General features: G+C 47.9%; 1 protein-coding gene across 10 annotated transcripts in view; it reads left to right on the forward strand.

Annotated features, from left to right (window-relative positions):
• TBX4 (T-box transcription factor 4) overlaps nucleotides 1-21828 on the forward strand; it is a 119433-nt gene that overhangs the window by 38703 nt on the left and 58902 nt on the right. For 7 of the 10 annotated variants that reach the window (XM_039507831.1, XM_039507833.1, XM_039507835.1 and 4 more), the window contains one exon: nucleotides 9305-9392. The exons of 1 other annotated variant lie outside the window; for it this stretch is intronic. In XM_039507831.1, the coding sequence (XP_039363765.1) occupies nucleotides 9381-9392 (12 nt within the window). In that variant the 5' untranslated portion in view covers nucleotides 9305-9380. Of the gene's footprint in view, nucleotides 1-9304; nucleotides 9393-19155; nucleotides 19254-19945; nucleotides 20178-21828 lie in introns of those variants that run through there. 2 more of the 10 variants (XM_039507839.1, XM_039507841.1) reach the window with 2 other exon arrangements.

Consider the following 21828-nt stretch of genomic DNA (forward strand, 5'->3'; position numbering starts at 1 on the left):
GGCCGCCTTCAAACCCTCCCTTCCCAAACAGAGGGGTAACCACGTGAGAAAAGCTGGGGGAACCCAGGGGGACAATGCAGGGCTCTCCTCGCGTTTTCTTGTGAGAAATGTCGTCAATACAGCAAAAGGCTGGGGGGGAGGGATCATTTCCCCCCTCACTCTTCTGGCGGCTGCAGCTCTGGTCCCTTGTCTGTTTTGGTCCCACAGCCCTTCGCCCGTGTCTGGAACAGAAATCCAGGATGGAGCCAAAGGGCAGCTTTCCAGAGGAGAGCTAGGGGAGGGATGGTCCTGGAGTCCGACGGGGAATGGGGATAGCACTCCGGCTGGGGTGTGTGCCTGTGGTGTGGGACCCCTTGAACAGCAGGACCCTCTGCAGCTAAATAGATTGCACAGGCCTAAGGAGTTCTCTACCGCTTGTGGTTTTGTCAGGCTCGCAGGCGCTGACGTGACCGGGCCTAGAGCATGAACTTCCCAACTGTCACGGCACATCCCCAGACTCAGTGTGATCGCAGGGGAAGAACTCGTATCTTCCTCCTCTAAAGTCCCAGGGTCCAACCAGTTGAGCAGGAGAATCCCTCTTAGCAAGTAAGAGGAAAGGTCCTATGACACGCAGCTGAACAGTTCTGCTCCCATGGAATAGAGGATAGTGTGTTTCTATGTAACACTAGCTGATTAATGGGAGGATAATTTTTGTATATATATAAAATTCAGTTAAATAGGGTGAAAGACGATTACTAATAACACCACCTAAAAGGCACTTATCTAGCTCTTGACCTCTTTAAAGTGCTTTCTAAGGGGTAACCTCCTGAATCCAGGAGAGGACATAGCTGCTTGTTCTCTTTTGCAGATGGAGAAACTGAGACCCAGATAGGTCAAATGACTTTCCCCAGGCCACAGGGGGAAGTCAGTGTCAGAGATGGGATAGGAGCTCAGCGGTTTCTGCCTTGCAGCCCTGTGGTCAGACCCCTAGACCATACTGTGCTCTGAGGCCCGTTGAATAATGCACATGGCTGGAGCTGAGGTAGGAAGCCGTGCTGAGAAGGTACAGGCTGAGGTTTAGAAATCATGATGTGTGAAATGAAATGGGAAGCAATGGATCTAAAGAATCACCACAACTGCTACAGGGTGTTCCTGAAGCTGTCATCAAGCCATCTGCCTGCTTGCCATAGGTAAAGAGCTGCGGAATAGAATGCAATGGCTGACACTTGTTAGACATACATAAAGGGGCCTTGGCTGAGACGAGAGGAGCCCCCGCGAGCAAATGGGCCCCAAGCTACACGTGTCAAGGTGAGTTCTGTTGTACGCGGCGCAACGATAAACAGAGCAAGCCCTGTAACAACTGCAGACAAGGCTGCCGAGGCTGGGCCACCACTAATGGACAAAGAGGAGAGAAAAGCCCCTGGCTGGTGAAAGCTTTGTGCAGTGTTTGCAGGGGGGGGAAGACAGCCTGTTTTTTCATGTTGTTTCAATTGAGTAAACCTCCCTGTTCTAGTGCCGAACTCCTCATAACTCATCCGCGGGACACTCAACCTGAAGGGAAACGTGCAGTTAGCCGAGAGAGAGGCACTGCTGGTTCCAGGATGCAATTTATGGCCCTCGGTCTCAAAAAGAGAGCATTTCAGAGCGGAGCCTGCCCAGGGTAGGCCTGTTTCCCATTTGATCTCCACGTAAGCTCATTACCCAAGCGTTCGCTTTGCACCATAGCAACCCCATCAACAAGCAAGACCCATTCGCCGCTGCCTCCGAGGAGCAGGGCAGGTTGCCTCCGGCTCTTTCACTCCTTCATTTTCTGTAAGGACCTTGCAGGGTTCACACTGTGGGGAGTGTTTCAAGGGGCCGCGGGGGGGAGAGGGGGGACAACGTACTGCGTTCTGGCCCTGACCCCTTGCGTTCATTAAAGGTCCCAGGGCACACTCTCTGAATGACTCGGGAAGTGAACTCCACCCGTCCTTGGGTTGGAAATCCCTTCTGCCTGCCTGTGGCGGGCTCAGGTTCCCAGCCAATCCTGGTGTGTCGCTGTGCAGTGTTAAATACTTGCCGAATTCCATCCCAGGGGAGGCCGCACTGCAGTGGTGGATGAAGCCATGGCTGGGTATGTAACGTGTACTGTGATTTGAGAGCATGGAGGATGACTGGCTTTGTGAGTGTAAGAGATCATGGGCTGGATCTTGTCACCCCATCCTGCACCCTACCAGCTGCTTTGCGTTGCTCCTGGAGGCAAACCAGGGACTTGTGGTTTCTCTAGTGCAGGGGGAGTGTGACCAAGGGGCAGGTGGCCCCTGGGGGACCATTGCTGTTGGGATGTAGTTCAGAGCAGACCTGAGGGCCAACCCAGCCCCTGGACAGCACCAAGATCAGGGAGAGGGATGGAAAGGTGTCACACACGTGCCCTTACATATGTACACCCTGCTCCCTGCACCACTTCAGCTGCACCCGGCTGAGTGTGAGGATCAGGCCAGGACAAGAACACACGGCTCTTGTTCTGCACCAGAGCATCCTAGTGATGGTCTAAGGATGACTCAGGGACTATGGCTGGGGGAAGCCCATGTTTCTGATGCACAAAACCCTATACAGAGGACACAGTTTACTTAGATACTTCTGTTGTGTTGTATAAGGCAATAGGTTAAAGGCCAAACACGTCCCTGGTCTAACTCACTTAGCTTCATTGTTTGGATGGTTCCATTGATGCTGATCTGTTCTAGTGCTCACAGCAGCCGGGCCTGTCCCCACTCAGGTCAGAATCTTTTTGCATTTCTCTGCAGAAAGAATCAGAAACTTCCTGAAATAGTCAGCAAAGCTGAGGGCAGCAAACCCAAGAATTCCTCACAAGCCTTTGTCCTCGCTTCCCAGATCTGACTGGGAGGAGAGCGAGCTTTGCACGGTTGCCGACTGTGGCAAGAAGGACAGTGGAATTGAGTAAACACATTTATTTGTTTGAGGTTTGGGTGCCTCGGCCTACTCCTTAGTGAACTGAGAGGAAGCTTGATCTGGTGTTAGGGGGCTTGAGAGTCCTAGCTTCCATTCCTGCTTTGTCATGGCTTTCCTGTGTGAGCTGGGCTAGTCGCTTAGTTCCCCTGCCCGTAAAATGGGGATAGTGATGCTTCGTTCCCTCACAGGGATGAGGATAAGTGTATAAAAGTCTGTGAGGGGCGGAGGTACCATGATGATGGGAGGCAGGGCCAAAGCTTCCTTTCTATCTATCACAACGCTCTCCACAACACGGAGGCCGTCCAGAGACTTGCCTGGGAGTGGCAGAAGAGGGCAGGTTGTCCGTGTGGGATGGGGATGCACCAGCAAAGCTGTCAGTGCAAATTTGAGGGTGCTGGCCCCCAACTCCACCTGGTGCCGAACCAACCCCTAAGTCCTTCCCTTCCGTGAGCACCGAATTCGCCTGCAATGAAAGGAACGTTCATGAAATGAGCAGGCCCCTGAGCGTGTAACCTAAAGCTGTTAGAGCTCAAATTCTTTTAACTTCTCACAAGTCTCTCCTCTGCACCAGTGCCTCATTTCTCCTTCTGCCCAGTAAACTTAGACCCTTTCGAAAATGCCCAAAGACGACTCCATAGACAAAATGTTAATTTAATTGAATTTCCTATTCCTAATGTGCCCTAATTAATGTCCTTTTGTTTGATTTGCTGCCAATGTGACAGTGCAGCACTTCCTTAGTTTCCCAGCCTTTATGATAACTCTGCAGTAATAAGTATCAAGCGTATACATCCTAGTTAGCCAGATTTGAGCCTACAGCAACAACTTTACCTTTTTCCTCTGGAAAATCCTAAAGCTGCAATTGCCCATTGATTTTCCCTGGGAGTTTGTTGGTGCAAGGATAGAAAAATCAGGACCTCAGTTCCTAGGAAGAAAGTTTTTAAGTAAGTTTTGCACAGTGCTAAATAGATGGTGGTGGTGATAATATTTATGTTGGGTCAGTGAATGTTATTTCCAGTTCACAGAAGGGGAAATTGAAGCACAGAGGGGTGAAGTGACTTTTCCATGGGTACCCCATGAGCTGTGGCAAAATGAAAACTAGATCCCAGGGCTGCTCATTTCCAGTGCTATGGTCCAACTTGTAGGGATTAATCTGAGGGCTGCAGATCCCCAATAAACAGTTTGATGGCTTTAACAAAGACCAACGCAATAGACTTTCCAAATCAAGGGAATCTGCTTTAACTGTAATGCTGCATTTATTTTCACATCTTGCTCGTAGTGAAGTCAGGGGAAAGTCACTAGTAGGACATACTGGGTAGCAAGGAACCTGGACGCATCACTGTGAAATGTGTGAGCATCATCTCATTGCTGTTAGATTTAATGATGCAGCTGTTGATACCACAGCTGGTGCTACGGGTTCATTACTCAAGAGCAGCCTCCCCTGATGTATTATGTGTCTGATGAGTCGCTCTCACTTATCCACACACGTCACCCTGTTGGTTTGTACCCATACAAGTTTAGTCAGTGGCAGCTAGCAAGGTTGCTCTGCTAGCCATCCCTTCTGCTTTTCTCATTGTGGAGTTTATTTGGTGCCCAGGCAGAAAAGCCATTGTGGCTGCTGATGCTTTCTCTCAATGGAGGTTAGATAACCATTCCCTGCAGAGCTCTGGCCCAAGGAATAGTGAGCTTGTATCTATTCTGAACTGAAATCTCTGCCCACCCCCCTTCCAGGTACCCCTCTTTCATTTATCTCATCCACCTTTTCTTCTCTCATTAAAACAAAGTGCAGGTGTGAGAAAGGAAGAACCCTCTGTTCCAGCACTTACCTCACTCCCCTTCCTCTGTGTTTCCCATTCCTTCCCCTCCTGCTACTTACAGGGAGTTTTGGATCCCAACACAAAACAAAGTCCTCTGTGGCAAGGAGAAAATTCCCAGCCTGTAAGTCTGATCCTACCCATTGATAAGCATCCCAGGCTCCCGCTGGAGTAAAACAGGAATTTGGAATGTTGCCTTTCCTAAGAGACAATCATCGGAAACTTGGTCCCAAAAATTAGCATTCACTCTCTAGTCTCTGATCCGCAGCAGCTCTGATTGGGGAGGAAGACGTTCTAGATGGAGAATAGCTCTTCTTTCAAGGCCCGGCCCTGCACCACTGAAATCGATAGGAATTTAAATTACTGTTGACTTCGCTGGGACCGGACAGCAAACTGTGTTTTGTTCCATTAATAAGGGGAAAGGGCTGGAACCTGTATAAATAAGGTTCCAGCTCTGTGAAAGCACCAACCTTGGTTCAGCTCTGGTATAGCTCAAGACCTAGGTGGTTTTCCTTTTGGACTCGCGTTTCAGCCCTGCTTACATCTGGCTGGATTTGCACCTCGCCTCTCCTTGTCCTTGGCTTTTTTGTGTGTGTGTGTCGGGCAGGGGGGAGGCTTCATCCTGAGAACCTGCTGATGTGGAACCAGGAAAGGCCTTGTTGACAGAGCATGCAATACAACTGGAAATGTCAACTCCAGCCCGGGAGCGTCCACACGGAGTCCTGGAGTGAATTGAACTGGGACTCAAGGAGCTAGTAGAGAGGGAGAGAGAGAGATCCTAAAGGGGAAGTGAAGAAAGTATGAAGTCCTCAGGAAACACACCCAAGAAATAGTGACGTCCTGATGTCTGGAAAATCAACACCCTATCGAATGTGAGTTGTGTCAATGACTTGATCAAGCAACCTGGATGGGATTTTAGCTTGACCATCTTTAACTTCAGAAGACATTATTGGCAGGGTGGCTTGGCAGAGTGCACTGCCTTTCAGACCCCCTGGGGCAGGTATTGTCATCAATGCCCCTTATCTCCTCACATCTGACCTGCTGTCCCATCCGCCTTTTGTATGGCTCCCATGTGTACCGAAAGCTGCTTCCTGATGGCATCGCCCCATCGTCAAACAACTCTCTTGGACCTCCATTCATTTCAGGGTCCCCTTCACAATTGCCCTTGCTTCTAAACCTCTCCAGGGATTTGTGTTTCTCTGCTTGTTCCTCCCATTCATCAATCTCTGACCTCTTTCCTGTCCCTTCACTGTAGCTGCCTGCTGGTGGTGTGAGGACCAACTCCTCTGTAGTCCTTGGTGTCTGGAAGAGGCTTTGTACCTCCCTCTCTGTCTTCAAGACCAGAGGTCAGCAACCAGAGCGGTTTTCATTACACAACCACACCTGTTCCTCTCTCTTCCCTCCTTCCTTTTAAAATCAAACTCATTTTAGATTATCCTTGAGTCTATAAGACCCACACTATGAAAGTTTTTTTACATCAAATATTTATTTTGTGGCTGGAGATTTGTGAGCAATAACTAAAGCCCAGACAGGGCTTTCCTCTTGATGTTCCATATAATGATGGTACGTGTCCATTCTGGGCAGCGTCTATTGTTTTAAATCCAATGTTCCTGGATGATGCTTCCTATTTGTTCACGGTCTTTCTTCCACCCTCCCCCATCATTTGCACCTCCAGAATGAAGTGAAGACTCTATCCTAATGCTGGTAAAATGGAGACAAGAATACGTGCCAGGGTAACTAGTAGAAAGGACAACGTTGTTCTCTTCCATGTGGTGCTCATCACTAAGTTGGAGTGAGACCCTCCAAGTCTTTCTCTGGGGTGATCCTGAGACTGAGACCAGCTCTGCCCGCCTGCAGTGTGCAAGGAGACTGGTCCTGCCAAAAAGGATAAGCTGGAGTCTCTGGCTGGCTCACCCGCTGGGAGAAGGAGGCCATTTCTCTGTAGAGTGGTCAAAGCTGGAGAGCAAAGAATCTGGAAAAAGCCCACGAACTGCAGATTAAAGAACCCATGTAACTGGCAAGAGGCTACTTGGGAGATGTTTCTCTTTGAGTAGGTGTGAAGGCCGGGCACTCGTTCGAATGGCAAGATCCTGAGCAAGGGTGGGATACCAAAGCACATGGTGGGACATGCAGAAGTGTCTGCCTTGAAGGCGTTGGAGCATACGATAACAAGAGCAGGGATTTTTTTAACTGTACTTTTGGTTAACATAAAATAGTGACCGTCTGGCTTTCATGTTTGGCCAGAGCATTAAATTTAGGCTGTTTGCTGAAATTCAGGGCCGAATTCTGCTCTGGGTTACACAATGCAACTTCCCTGGGGCTGGGCAGGTGGAACTGAGGCAACATAGTCCAGTAAAATAAGACACTGGACTGGGACTCCGACTATGGGTCTATTCCTCCCTCTGCCACCGATCTGCTCAGTGACCTTGGGCGAGTCACTTCATCTCACTGTCCATGTTTCCCCTCCCACCCTATAGCCTGTCTTGTGTATTTAGATTATAAATTCTTTGGGGCAGGGATGGTCTCTTACTGTGTGTGTGTGTACAGCGCCTAGCACTATGGGGCCTCAGTTAGGGGCCCTCTAGGGGCTATTGTAACATAAATAATAAAGTAATAAGTGAGGTTGTAAACTGGCCCATAGTCCTGTTACCTTGCATTGTTTGCACCTCATTGTGCGACAGTATTAAGGTTACCATACGGTAAAATGTGCATTTTCTTCCAGGCAGTGAAGCTTAGAATAACCTTTTGATTCTGGTTCTCCAATGCTTGAAACAGATTTATTGAACTGGGTCACCAGCACAAGGTTTTGGAAGCTTCTCCATTTGTTTTGTAATGGAGGCTGGCGACACTCTTGTATCTGGTCAGGCCAGTTGAGTTACTGACCTGGAATGGACCAGTTTGTGAGATGCCAGCATTGTGGAAGCGATGTTCCAAAGGACTGTTTCTGGAACCAATGCAAAAATTATGTGCGCTGAGGAGCGACTTGCAAGTTGTCACTTGTGGGGCGGATGCAATTCCTGTGTCTTCCAATATCCCCCACATCCGAGAGAAGCTTAACCTAAAGGTTTTCTGACTCTTCCTCCTGTCACATGATGGCTTCTATAAGCCCCTCCACTACCCTGGAGTTGAGTGATTTGCTATATCCACTCCCCCTTTCCTCCATGTGCAGCAATCAACCTTTTTGAGTGTCAAGCTTTTTCTTCTTAATGACTCCAGAAGTCCCTGCACTAGCTGAATATCCCTTAAGGGCTGCTCCATTCAGGAATTGCTAACTCAACAATGCCTGAGCCTACAGCATACCTCAACCTATGATTCCTCCCCTGCCCAGAGGGGAGAGAGAGAGAGAGCTATAACATTGACCCATTGACCTGCCTTAAATTGTAGCAGCACCAGAGGATGCTGAATTGCAGCAATGTTAGGATCTGGTGTGATGTTTCTAGCCAGCAACATCATTTTGATTTCATTTCAGGAGTGTTATGAATCTGTGGTCGTTAGTGTGTGTGGATAAGTCCCATGAAAATTATCAAGTGCCTAGAGGGTCTTTTAAGGCTACTAAAAGATGTTCCCATGTGTTTGTCTGTTTCTATCTGTCCAGTCTTGCATCACAATAAACTATAGTTTTCAGTTTATTTGCGCACTAAAAATGTAATTGTAAATATTAGGCAGATGCACAAGATTTTTCTGGTGCATATCTTAGTGAATCGGGCCTATGGCTAATAATGATTACATATTTCTAACAAAGGACTACCTAAATTTGACATTCACGGGTGTAATGACCGCTAGGCTTTTCCTTCCTGAATAAATTGTTTCAAAATTCTCCATGAGCTCTCTTATTTTGAAAATACCCAGTTTACTCACAATATTTAATGTAAATGTTTTCTCACCAGTGAATAAATATAATAATTCAGTGAGGATCAGCATATAACTCCAGAGTGGTCAGGGGAAACTATTGTTAATTTCAAAAATGGAAAATAAATTCTGATGTAAATTATTATTTGCAAAACCTTGGATTCACCTTTTAATCTCTAGACCTGTGAATTTTCATGCATATTTTATGACAAATATTTGCGAAGATACAAAAATTAACACCCCCCAAATTTGGAACTAAATAATTATAGTTGAAGAGTATACATTTATTATGTATGGCTCAGATTATAAAATATCCTCAAAATAATACAATAGCAACTAGAAACATCCTTGTTAATTTGATTATCCTTTTATAGTGCACACTGTTACAAGGCTGCAGTTGTTGCATGGAATAACATGTCAGTATATAATGATTGCTCTAAATCATTCATTTAAATATTCCCTTAGCTGTGTACAAAAAAGGCTCCGATCCTGCAAATATTTGCTCCCATATGAAACTTTTACGTATGTGAATAGTTCCATTGTGCATAAAGTTACTCACATAAGTGTTTGCAGGGTCACAGCCGTAGGGTGTATATTTTATATACACATGAATGCACACTAGAAATTAAAGAGAGCTGCTAATCGGATATGATTTATCTATGCTTCTGGTTGTCATTTCTTTCTGATTTGTTTTTGTGTTTCTTTTTACATTTCAGGCTGGAAATGTCTGGTACCTATTGCTGGCAAAACTAGCTGAGGAATAGACAAGTCAAGAAATATGCCCCAGCTGCTATGCACAATGAGGTACGGAAGCCCTTGTACGGTATAAATTAAACATGTTACAAAGTTATTAGTATTGGAATCTCAAATTGAGCCTGGTGTAATTCCAGCTGAGTAAATGAATAATCCTGTACCACCATTCTATCTTTGGGTCTCTACTACCAACCAAAATCTGCAACCTTTGTTCAGTTCTTACCATTCCAAACTCCCACTGGGCCAGGATCTCGGTGGTATAAATTGGTGACGTTCCATCAAGATCCATGAAGCTAGTTTACACCAGTGGAGGCTCTGGTCTGTTGATTTCAGTTGGGATTATAGACCAGGCAATAAACCCTGATCATCTTCTCACTTACAGTGGTGTAAATTGGAAGTCAATTGAGTTGCACTCATGTAAAAGTGGTGTGAGGGGAGGGGAGCCTGGATAGTTTTGTCTGAGTAAAAATGGCAGGATTTTACCCAAATATTTTCATTCCAGTTAGTTTATAAAAGGGAGCAAATCCTGGTCTTTCTGATGACAAGGGTGACCACAGGCTTGTGGTGGATTCTCCCTCACTGACTATTTTTCAATTAAGATTGGATGTTTTCTAAAAGATTTTCTCTAGTTCAAACCGGAATTATTTTGGGGGTGGGAAATAAGTGGATAAACGCAGGGCCACCTGTGGGGGGGCAAGTGGGGCAATTTTCCCCAGGTCCCCACGAGAATATAGTATTCTATAGTATTGCAACTTTTTTTTGTTATGGAAGGGGCCTCTGAAATTGCTTTGCCCCAGGCCCCCTGAATCCTCTGGGTGGCCCTGGATAAACGAACCTATACTGAACTCCATATTCCCCAAAGAATAAGTGAGTAAATTCTGTTTACCCGTGTGTACCTTCAACAACCCAGTGATTTCAGGGACGTCCGCTGGCATGTGGTTTGGTTTGGTTTGCAGAGGTCCAACTGGATGAGCTGTGGTCCCTTCTGGCTTTAGAATCTAGGAGCAATGGGAGTTTTGCCATTGAGTTTAGCCAGGGCAGGATTTGATCCAGTGTGGGCACCTTTTGGTGAGCAACTATTGAGAGAGACTCACTTTAGAAACTAGTGAGATCTTTAAGCAGGGATTTCTGTTGTATTTAGTGCTTTGTAGTTGCATAATCTGGAGGGAATTTGCAGAGGATTTCTTTGGGGAAAAGAAACAAGCAAGGGGAGGCTGCGTCACACAGTTCTCAGGGCAAATGCTAAATGCCACATCTTGAAAAACATTAAAAACCCCACAGCAGGTAACTGGCAGACTTGATCCTATTTATTTTTCCATTCCCAAAGACCAAGTGTAAATGTAACTATTTAAAGAAAGGCAACGCTGCATTTTTATGAATCGCCAGTGTTTAGGGCCAAAGATGAAGATGATCAGGCACAGTGATGAGTGATTTTGAATGTCTCTCCCTGGAAGAATGACTTACCCTCCACCTTCTCTGCTCCTTTAACTCCGTGATGATGAGCAATGAAAGATCCACGTTAGCTTTGTGTATCTAACACTTTATCTAAGGAGCGATGACAGTCGGGGTGTTTCAGAATCTCGGAGTAAATTGCTGGAGCCTTCTAAAAACATACAGAGGTTCTGCTAACACTTCAGACATGATAGGGCGGGGTGTGTGTGTTTGTTTGAAAACAATTAAATCTGAATGTGTTGAACAATTCCTTGCGCTGTTTTAAGCTGCGATTCAAACCCATGCTTTGAAAATAACTTCCAACCACTTTTTCCATTGGCTGAATAATTTTACAAAGATCAAATCAGGTACACAGTGGACCCACAGGATACGTTATGTACTTAACTAGATTTGTCATTTCAAAGAGCTAGTCTGTTTCGGGATGAAGTTTGGATTAAGCAATAGAGCAGCAGTAAAATGTATTTGTGTGCGATATAAAATGTCAACAGAACGACATAATGTGAAATTAGTGATTTTTTTTTTTTGGTTCCATTTCCCATCCCTCTTAATTACAAAAATGTCCTGGAAAATCTTTTAAAGAGGCCTCCACCCTCTAAAGGAACACCGAGTCTTTCTATCTATAACTTGGGTATCATTGAATCAAATATATTTTAAAGCCATTTGAAGCCTAAATAAAATTCCCACAGGGAAGTTCATTAATACCCCGGCGATGACTGCAACATTTTTTTTAAAAGAACCGTCATCTCTTTGGGGTCACTTCTCTTTACCAAATGAAATAACTATGGGACCGAGTTCAATTCCAATGAGGAAAGTCCGCTTTCCTGCTGGGAGCATTCGGCGGCACAAGTCAATTTCTTTTCAAATGCTGGATTGACCATTCCAAAGATTTGGAGCCAACTCCTTGAACTCGGGGACGCTGCTGTGAACCCCATCTCCTTAACTGGAGTTACTCCGGATTGAGTGTAGCGAAGATCAAAATGGGATTCTGCAATTAAAGATCACATTCTGGGCTTTTTTTTTCTTCCACTGGTCTCTACAAGAGAGAGTTTGGGAGGGGGTATCACTGACCAACATGGTATGGATAACTCTGAGCCCTATATCGACAATGGTTCTTTGGCGGGCCTCTCAAAGAATTATTTTCAGCTAATTTTCCAAATCCTTCTCTAGAAATCTGAAGGGGAAAGTTCAAAGGGGTGAGGGCTGACAGTTTTTGTACGCACTCACTTTCTGTGTTTACATAGGATGCATGGTTTCACTTTTTAAAAATACTTAAAGGGGGGAAAAAGTCCTCAGGCTCGTATTTTAACTGCTTAAAGCCCGTCTGCTCGTGCCGGGGCCTAAAGCAAACGAGAAAGGAGGAATTCCAGTCCGACGAATCCATAGGAAGATATTTTGTAGCCACGTATTGCTATCAAAATAAAATAAAAAATATAAATATGCTCTTAAAAATAGCAGAGAAAATACAATACATCAACCAGCATGAAACTAGAGAGGAATGTCTCCCCCTTCTTTTAAATTATTTTATTTTAGTAGGCTCGGATCTAAATGAAGTTGTCAGGGAATCTTTGCTCGGGTGTCGTTAGATTTTTCTAAATCAAGGGCGATCCGAATGGTCCTTGTGTTTTCATCGTCCGTGTCAATTGCAGGCGGGAAGGTTTTCCCCCAGGCTGAGAGACCCTCTCACACGTGCTCCAAGGAGCGCGCTCAGATTTATTGTAAAGCCAAGATTTATACCGTACAAAATCACTGTACAGCAGAGTTCAGAGTCATGACAATTCCCCCCTAATGCTAAATGATGTTAATTGCTCCAGGATGATTGTATATCTTCTTGCTGCCTTCGAGGTGCCCTTAGCGGCCCATAAAAGAAATTCAGAAGGAATTCTATTGCACTGAGAAATTCAGAAGGAATTCTATTGCACTGAGAAATTCAGAAGGAATTCTATTGCAGAATTTCGTCTCTTCGGGGTAACAGCCCTGATGTCTCCCGGCTCAAGAGGAGGAGGTTTGCGGCACATTGATTTTTTGTTCCCTCCTGTGTGTAGCGGGGAGTCCTCATTTTAATTTCGGCGTTTCCATAATTTGTAATATTAGCAGCAGCTTTGCAATCGGTTTGCAGATGACGGGCGAAGATGCAATAACAAACCAGGCTCTAACACGGGAAAATAAAACGCCCCCTAAATACCCCCCCCCCCCGGGATGCAGCCGTGGGAACCAGGGCCGGGCAGAGGCAGGTACCGTTCTCTGGCCGAGCGCAGCTTTGCAAAGCGGTACTTCAATGTGCACAGGGCACGAGACCCACCGGCAGGAACCAGCCCCGCTCCTATTCGAGTCATTCTTCCCCCCCCGCCCAATTAGCGAGGTGGCTAATTATTGCGAAGGGAAGACAAAAAGTTGCTTCTTACCTACCACCCCCGGGTACATTGACTAGCGGCGAGGCTGGGCCGCGAGCAGATCCGCTCTGACTCTTACAAACGGCTTTGCAGTCAAAATGTATGTTGACAAATATATAAAAATCGCGTTAAGTGGACGGGGCTGGTTCCTTTGGGCTTAGAGCTTTGCTTTCCCTTTCCTAGAACCGGGTCGGTTGGATGTTTTTTCGCTCCCTCCCCCCCACCCCGGTCTCCCGTTTGATTCGGATCCTTTCAAAAATACATGTAATGATCTGGCCGGAGAGCAGAGAAAATGTCAGCTGTTCCACTGGGGTCTCTCCGGCGCTGGCCCAAAAAAAGGGCCCCAAATTCGGCGGATCCTTTTATTTGTTAAAAAATAAAATCAATAGTCGATTCACCTTGCTGTCGAGTCCGGCGTCTCCAGCCATCAGCCCTCGCCCCGTTCCGGCAGAGGGGTCTCACCCCGGCCCGGCCCGGCCCGCGGGAGAAGCTGGTGAACTCAGCCCTAGAGGTGTGAAATCTGGAAAGGGGACAAACATTTGCAAGTGGAAGTTTGGGGAAGTCTCCCTTCGTGGTGAAGGCAAAGCAGAGCCGCAGAGGGGCTGGTGGGTTTTGCCCTCCTTGATCCCAGAACTTTCCAGACTCAATCCGTGGGCCTGGGCCAGGTTATTACCCCTCCTCCCTCCATCTGCTTGAAGAAGGTTTCTAGAAATGGTTTCGGCCCATAAGGGACGTGCCGCGTGTAAACCGAATCCTGCACGTTCCTACAGTATAAGGAGGCAAAATGCTGAAACACAACAGCCATCAGCTGCCTAACCCCCTGCTCCAAGCCAGTGTGTAAAAGCAATACACGTACACACACACAATGTGTGCGCACACAAAGCAGCCCAGAGAAAATAACAACCGGCCGCGGGTAAAGCAGGCACCATTAACAAAGCGAAGTCAGTTCTCATGTCCTAGATCTTGGCCTCTTCTGAAAGGGGATTGTAACGGTTTGTGCTTGAGCCGGGTGGTTTCTGGGGTGAAGACCCAACTTTCGGCTGCAGACGCTACAAGTCACAACAGCAAGGCGCGCACACATCTAAAGTTGCTCAGGAAAAATAAAGTCCCTCTCGGCCCATCCAAAATCCAACGTTATCAACAAAAGTCTGATCGCTGGCAAAAAACAACAACAACAACCCGGGACAGCTCCCAAAAGCAAACATTAAACTCTAGCCTGGTCGGGGTTTGAATACTATTCCTTTGTTCTTTCATCGCGAGGAGACCCCAGCAACAAAACACGCAGCTCCCCCTTCCTCTAACTAGACTTTAGAACCAAATATTTCCAAAGGATTCATCTAAAAATCAATCTCCTTTATTCAACCCATAACAAAATGGAGCAAAACGTTAATCAACACACTTTGGGCGGGAGGGGGCACCTTAAAATGGCATCTGTAGTCTTCCTCCTTCCCCAACTATCTGCCACTTGCCTTATTGAGAGCTCGAAGTGGCGGGTAATTATTGTGTTGCCGTAAAGTTTGTGTGTAAATGACAGAAAGCGGCCCACGTGTTTGCTCTGCTTCAGGGAGCTGGGTTGCCGGGGGGGGGGTTGCTTTTTAGATTTTTTTTGCGTCTCTGTGGTACCAACTGTGCCCCAACCCCTTCGCTTGAGCTGCATAACTATCACCTGTTCGCCCCCGATTCCTAGTTAAGCTTTATTCTCTTCTGCATTTCCCCTCTCTCTGATATTCACAGGTAATAAAGCAGAGAAGGTCCATCTTCCATTCCTGTTGGTTTTCTGCATTGTCTTCCGGGAATTCTTCCCAGACATGGGAAAGCTGCTTCTTCTTCTGCCTTGGTTAACATCACATTGGCCTGCCCTGGCCATTTTTTTTTTTTTTTTGGAGTGGGAAAATGGTTCATTAAGAGGTTGACCCCAGTTTAGTTTTTATTCTGCTCCTGTTCCCAATTTCTGCACCACGTGACGGTGGGAGTGAGTTTGGGTTTAAATTCACTTTCAAGAAAACCCCGATAAAAATCTTGCCCCATAAAGAATCGGTAGTTTTATGACACTGTCTTTTTAAAACCCTGAGTACTCAGGCATAGAGTCCATTGTGCAAATTAAGATTTTTGGGGGGGGAGGAAAAAAAGGGAGAACTTGGAGTCCAGCTAGGACAAGCAAGCGCGACTGGTAAGAGAATTCTTCTTTATTCTGCAGCAATTTACTTTATTGATGAAGGAACAGACACTGAGAGGATGCGGAGGTGTATGTGTTGGGTTTTTTTAACAAATAATTCAATATGAACAGCATGAAATGATAAATGCATCGTGTTTGTGGCGAATTTAATACGAATTTACATCGTTGTTGCGTGCATTCTGCATGTACCTACAACACTAAAATGGGATCTTACAGTTGTGTCTAAAAGGATCTGATGTGGGGTTGTGTGTATGTTATATAGAGATAGACAAACACATATATAGACATTTACAAATATATTACCTGTGCACATATAGTTATACACACAAACTCATGTGTATATTATATCTCATGTGTATTGTGCATCTGGATAAATATGCATATGTCTATTGCATGTTTTTATATATATATATATAATAATCGTTAACCGATCAATTTATAAATACTTCGGGTGTAGTTTTTGTTTTGTTTTACAAACTCAGAAGATGGATTAATTTTAATTAAACCGTAAACCTCAGCTATCTAAAAAACAAACCAGAATCAAAGTGGCCATCTATAAATATATACTAATGTATTCTTCGGAACCCTCTCTTCTCCGCTGGATTTAATTTGTGATGGAAAATAAAGAGCAAACTTTTCCAGGCTGTTACTTCTAATACTTTTCCAGGCTGGTTTTTTGGGGGGGAGGGAAGCTAGGTGAAGTGTTAGTTTATTTTTATTTTCTGGCAACTAAGAAGTAATTGGCCAGAGAAAATTCATAGTGATGTTTGCACTTTTTTCCTTTTAATTATCCACCATCACAATGAAATCCGGTGTGTGGGATTTGACTGATGCGACGTTCTCGAATTAAAACCCATGCAAGTCCCTGATTAACCCGCAGCCTGGGCTTTCAGTCACAGACAAGGCGTTAGAAAACTCTTGGGTTTTATTATTATAGCTGCCGTTGGGATAAAGCCCCCAAGATGGGGTTTTCTTCCCCCCCCCCTTCTAAAATTGGAATATACTCCGCTCCTGACATGAAAGGCGGCGGGGAGGGGGGATATTATTTTTCTTTCAAAATAAATAATCGCTTCCCTTTAGCTGTATTACTTGCCAGTAGATCGATATTTTCTCCTTTCCCCGCGCCCCACTCCCCACCCCCCACACACACTTGCAAGGGAAGGATTTGGGGCTTGGTTTCAGGCATGTTTTGCCTTTTAAATAATTTATTCTCTTTTCCGAACTCTGCTGAGAAGGTAGATGAATGGTCAAAGGCCGCTGGATCCGGGGTGGGGGTGGATGTAATCAGAACCCGCGTGGAGTTTTCCCTTCGCTTCATAGACATGCGGGATTTTTATTTTGTTGTTTTGTTTTTTTGCCACATTATCCTGCTCAGCTAATAAAATCGGAACAGGATTTTTTGTACAAGAATGTATTCAACATTAATTTCTTTTTCTCATCTAAATCCTTCCCCTTCCTTTCTGGGATATCCGGGGCCGAATGCACAACTGTGGACCATGTCGTGTTAAAAATAATAATTCAAAATCATGTGAATTATTATAACATATTCTGGCGAGTGTGTGTGTGTGGAGGGGGGATACCAATTTGGATGAAAAATCAACGATTGTCCAAATTACTATTTTTAAATGTTTTAATTTCTCCTTTCACGCCGTAGACTTCAGAAATTTGGCTCAATGAGTTCAAATACGCAAATTCTCATGCTCCATTGCGAATGGGGGGGGGCTTACTGTGCCACCGATTTGCGGGCAGAGCTCGCATTGATTTTCAAACGGGGCTTCTGCATAAAGATTGCTCCTCAACTCTGATCGCTTCAGGATAAATTAAGAGGTCAGGGCTCCACATTTTAATTTGTAGGCATAGGGGAGCTCTGGACCTTTAGGTGGTAGCGGTTTGTAGCCGACTTCTTGGGAGTAATATCAAAGTACTGAACTAACTCGAGAGCCCAATCCAGACTGCAAGACATTCTGAGCTGGCTATTTACATTATTTAAAACGAGAGTAGGTGGAGGGGAGAGAAATGGGTTGTGAGGAAGGAACCTGGAGTGTGAATCTCGCTGCAAACACCTTCCCCCGGGTCGGGTTGAAAGGGAAAAGACCCTTTTGTCCCTGCAGACGTTAGAGCTAAACTCCTCCGGGGAACCAGAGCTCGCAGTCGCATGCCTGGGGCTCGCTCTGTGTCCCGAGGGCAGGAATCGAACTTTCCCGGCACCCCGGAGCCTTTGAAGTTGCGAACATTCGCAACGGGCCCATATCCGTCCGCAGAGGCCATTCCACCGCCTCTCCCCATCGGTATTTATTACAGTCGCGATGCTGGGCCGTTTAATGACGTTTGGCACGAACTGAATAGTTTCCTTTGTGTCCTGATCTATGGCCCTTGGCACTAAAGAACCCCGTCATTGTTCAGACTGGAATCACAAACCATATTTCCATTTTTTAAAAAGTGTTTGGCATTAACCTTTGTGCCCCTAAATTTATAGATTCGCGTTTCATTTGCCCCCCTTTTTTTAAAGGAAAAAAATCAAAAATGCCTCCTTGGGCATGGTTGTCGTTCTTGTTTCAAGTACCCAAGTGTCGCCCCCGTTAAACGGTTGTAAACTTTGAGTGCAGCCCACGAGGTCTGCTGTTGCTTATTACAACCTGTCTAGGCCCATTTTGGATATTTAAATATTACGCATCAACCTGCAACCGTGTTTGTTAGTAGCATAAAACCACCGTTTTATTGCAAAGGGGGGGGGAGGAGATTAATTTTGTGAGTTTGCCAGCACATGCAGTAAATCACAGGGCTCCCTTAACCACTGTAATTTTCAGATTGACCCTTTAATCCCAGATTGAGTCGACCATTATATTAAAATAAACCCACACCACTCTCTAACCACCCATATTTCACGTTTTTGCAACATGGGGAGGGCTCTCCTGCTCTTCACCAGCGGGGGTCCCATTCCTGCGTGGGATTGGGAAATCCAGCTTTCAGGCAAGGGAGGGCTAGTCCTCCCTCGGAAACCCCGATTCTCCTCCAAGCGCCCCAATAATTGGGGCAGGGGCGGCAACCTTTCAGAAGTGGTGCGCAGAGTCTTCATTTAGTCACTCTGATTTAAGGTTTCGGGTGCCAGTCATACATGTTAACGTTTTTAGAAGGTCTCGTTCTATAAGTCTATAATATATAACTAAGCTATTGTTGTATGTAAAGTAAATGAGGTTTTTAAAATGTTTAAGAAGCTTCCTTTGCAATTTAAATTAAAATGCAGAGCCCCCTGGACCGGTGGCTAGGACCTGGGCAGTGTGAGTGCCACTGAAAATCAGCTCCTGTGCCGCAGGTTGCCTGCCCCTGAATTAGGGGAACACAGACTAGTGCCCTGGAAACAGACGGGCTACCGGGGAGCCCTGGGCACAGGAGGGCTGGGCTAATGCTAAGGGACACATCGATCCAGTGAGCAGCTGCAGGCATGAATTGGGTTTGGTTTTATTTGTGTCTAGGAAATCAGTCCCCGAAACAATTCGAGACAGGGACTGTGAAATTCAAAAGGTCGATTTACTTTTTGCAGCCAGGCCTAGTTTAAACGGCTGCCTCCTTTTTAAATAATTAAAAATCCCCCTCTAGCCTGCTGTGTAATCCACCCCCACCGTGTGCCAGCGCCCCATCTCCAGCCCTCCAGGTGCCCCCCTGGCTTTGGGCTCCGTTTGGGGGCTGGAGAAAGTTGCCCACTGAGGCAGGCGCAGCTCTGCTTGGTTTCATCACGCTGACGCTTCCGCTGGCCCCGCGTTAAAAGGCCACGGAGCCCGAGTCCCTTTGCAGGGGAGCGCTCTGCCCTGGACAATGCGAGGAACTGAGGGGTCTTTGGCAGGCGGCATGAATCTCCCAGGCCAGCCCGATCTGGACCTGCTCTGCCTGGAAAGTGTGAGTGAGAGGCTCAGGGTGAAGGCCACGGGGCCTGTTTGGGGTCAGACTGGAATTCGGGCGGGGGGGGGGGGTCAATCATCAGAAAGAAAAGCGCAGCCTGGCCTAGGAGTGATCTGCAGGAGCGAGCTGGAAATACACGTTGATTTAAGCCCCAGAGCCACTTGTTGACTCTTGGGACTGGGGGGGGGGGTGTTTTAGAGGTTGCTGGACTTGTGCCTGGAAGGGGGTGAGAGGCTCAGCTCGCCCCTCACCTCCCCCCATTTAAACTCGTCCTGTTCCTCCTGCCCCGGTGCCTGGGGCCCAAGGCCCATCCGGCCGCTCAGCCGCCTGCAGCGTGTGCTGGTTGGTGCCCTGGGCTGTTTGCATCCCGCTGCAGGGTTTCCCAGAGGCACTAATCTAAACCAGGACGTGCCTGGAGCCCCATCCCCACGAGCTGGGGGGCAGGCTCTGTCCCGGCCGGGTGCTGAGGTGCCCTGGACAGAGGGTGGCTGCTGGGCGGGGGAGGCGAGGCAGGGGCTGGGGGTGGGGGTGGGGGCAGTGGTTTGGGATATCGCCCCGCAGGAACAGCTTGGAGTTGAGCTCTTCAGGGCTGATTGACAGCAGCAACGTCAGCACCGCAGGGGAAGGGGGAGGGGGAGGGAGGCGAAAGGCCCCAAACTGGATCTTGATGGAACATTTTTTTCGAGAAGATCAAGGGCAAGTGAATCCGTGGAATGGGGACGGTCCCGCCGGCAGCGGCCAGTGAGCCCGAGCTCCCCTGAGTAGCCGAAGCGAAGCGAAGCCCGAACCGAGCCCCGGGGGGCTGCAGGATGCACCCCCCCTTTGGATGCTTTTAAGGCAGCAGCCGCCACATTAAGGCGAAGTGTGAAGATCCCCCTTCCCCAGCCGCAGCCTGAGCCTCCTGCCCCCCCGGCGATCAGTGTAAGTGCCCCGGACTCTCCCTGCAAAGAGCCCAGCTGGGCCGGGCCCGGGGAGCAGGCGGACACCCGGGAGGTGTTCAAATCCCCCGCCCCCAGCAGCTGCTCCAGGCCCTTGCGTGCAGCGGGGAGAGGCGGTTTGCCTAAGCCCCGGGGTGGGGGTGGGAGCAGGGGCCTTGCGCGCAGGTTGTTTGTAAGAGATCCCAGGGCAGCCTCGGCCGGGGGAACCCTGTTAAAAGCACCTCGGCCAGCCCGGGGGGGGGGTCTTCTCCTCTTGGGCCTCCTTTAAGCACCGAGCTCCCCTTTGCACCCCTTCGTGCCCGGCCGGCTGCGCTCCCCCGGCCCCCCGGGGGGCTCCCGTCAGCTCGGGCCCGGCGCTGCGAGGCGAGGGCCCCTCGGAGCCAGAGCTGGGAGCCTGCTCGCTGCGCCGCTTTCCCCGCTGCACACTGGCCTCTCCGGGACCCCTGCACCCTTAGAGCTGGGCCCTGGCTGCAGATGAGCTCGCTGGGCCCTTCCGAGGCGGCCCCTGGGTCGATTTTTTTGTCTGCGGAAAGGAATAAAAATTGCTGAACAGGTTAATTGGGGAGGGGGGCGGTTGTTGGCTTGGCCAGCGTGATTAAACACCCAGCGAGCAGGGTTTCCATAGAGCCGCCTGGGGCGATGGGGTCTCAGTTACTTCGAATTGTCCCCCCCAGCCCCATCTGTAGCTGTGCGTGATCACTGGTAAGTGACAAGGGAAAAGCCCCGAGCTAAGAGCCAGCCCCGAGGATTGTTTTAGGCGCAGATTCTGGTCCTAGGGGCGGCCTGAGGTCTGGTGTCTCCTGGAGCTGACACGACGCGTGTGCGCTGTTCTCATGAATAGTAATCAGGTGATTGTTTGCCTCTACCCAGCTCTGCACTGGGGGGGGGGGACCAATTACCCCGAGAAATAGAGCTGTGGAGGGGACTAAAGTCCTGGCACCGGCAGGCGTCTGATGACCGCCGGTTTCCCCCGGAGGTTTGCAATGCGCCGCTTGCTACAGCTGCTAGTGAAGACGCGTTTTAATAGCGCTGGGAGCTTTTTCCTGGCCTGGCCAGGGGACTGGGCTCGCTGGCACGGGTACAAAGCGCTGTTTGGCCGCACGGCCTGTGTTTGTGTGTGCACGCAGGACCCGCAATCTGCAGCATGGTGGTGTAAATTCAATCAGTGCTGGAGGGGAGGGGGGTGCCCGAAGCAGGTTCAAGCCCCCTGCGGTAAGACAAGCAGGGCAGAGATGTGGCTGCCCGGACGCACGAGTGGGGTTTGTTGCTAGCCTGCGCTCCTGAGGCGCTGAGAGCTTTGACATATTCCCAGGTGATTTGTTGGATGGAGACAGAGGGACCGGTACATTTGCCTATCGTGGGGGGGAAAGTCAGGCTGGATTTTGGGAAACTGGAACAGAAAAACGAGCCTGTGTTGTTTTAATACAAACGTAGCGCAACTCAATGGAGACAAATCCCTACGTATCGAATTAATAGCGGCTTAGAAGCTGGTTCTGGGGTGAGAAAATGCCCTTTCCCCTCCTAGTATATGTCCGTGGGGAGCTTCTTATTGACAGACGGGCAGGAAGTAACTAGGTATCCAGGGCTGTCTGGTATGCGCGTTTGGGTTTGTAGTGCGCATTGATTGAACCTGG

Source organism: Mauremys reevesii, linkage group 20, assembly GCF_016161935.1.
Source record: "Mauremys reevesii isolate NIE-2019 linkage group 20, ASM1616193v1, whole genome shotgun sequence".
NCBI classification, from domain to species: Eukaryota; Metazoa; Chordata; order Testudines; family Geoemydidae; genus Mauremys; species Mauremys reevesii.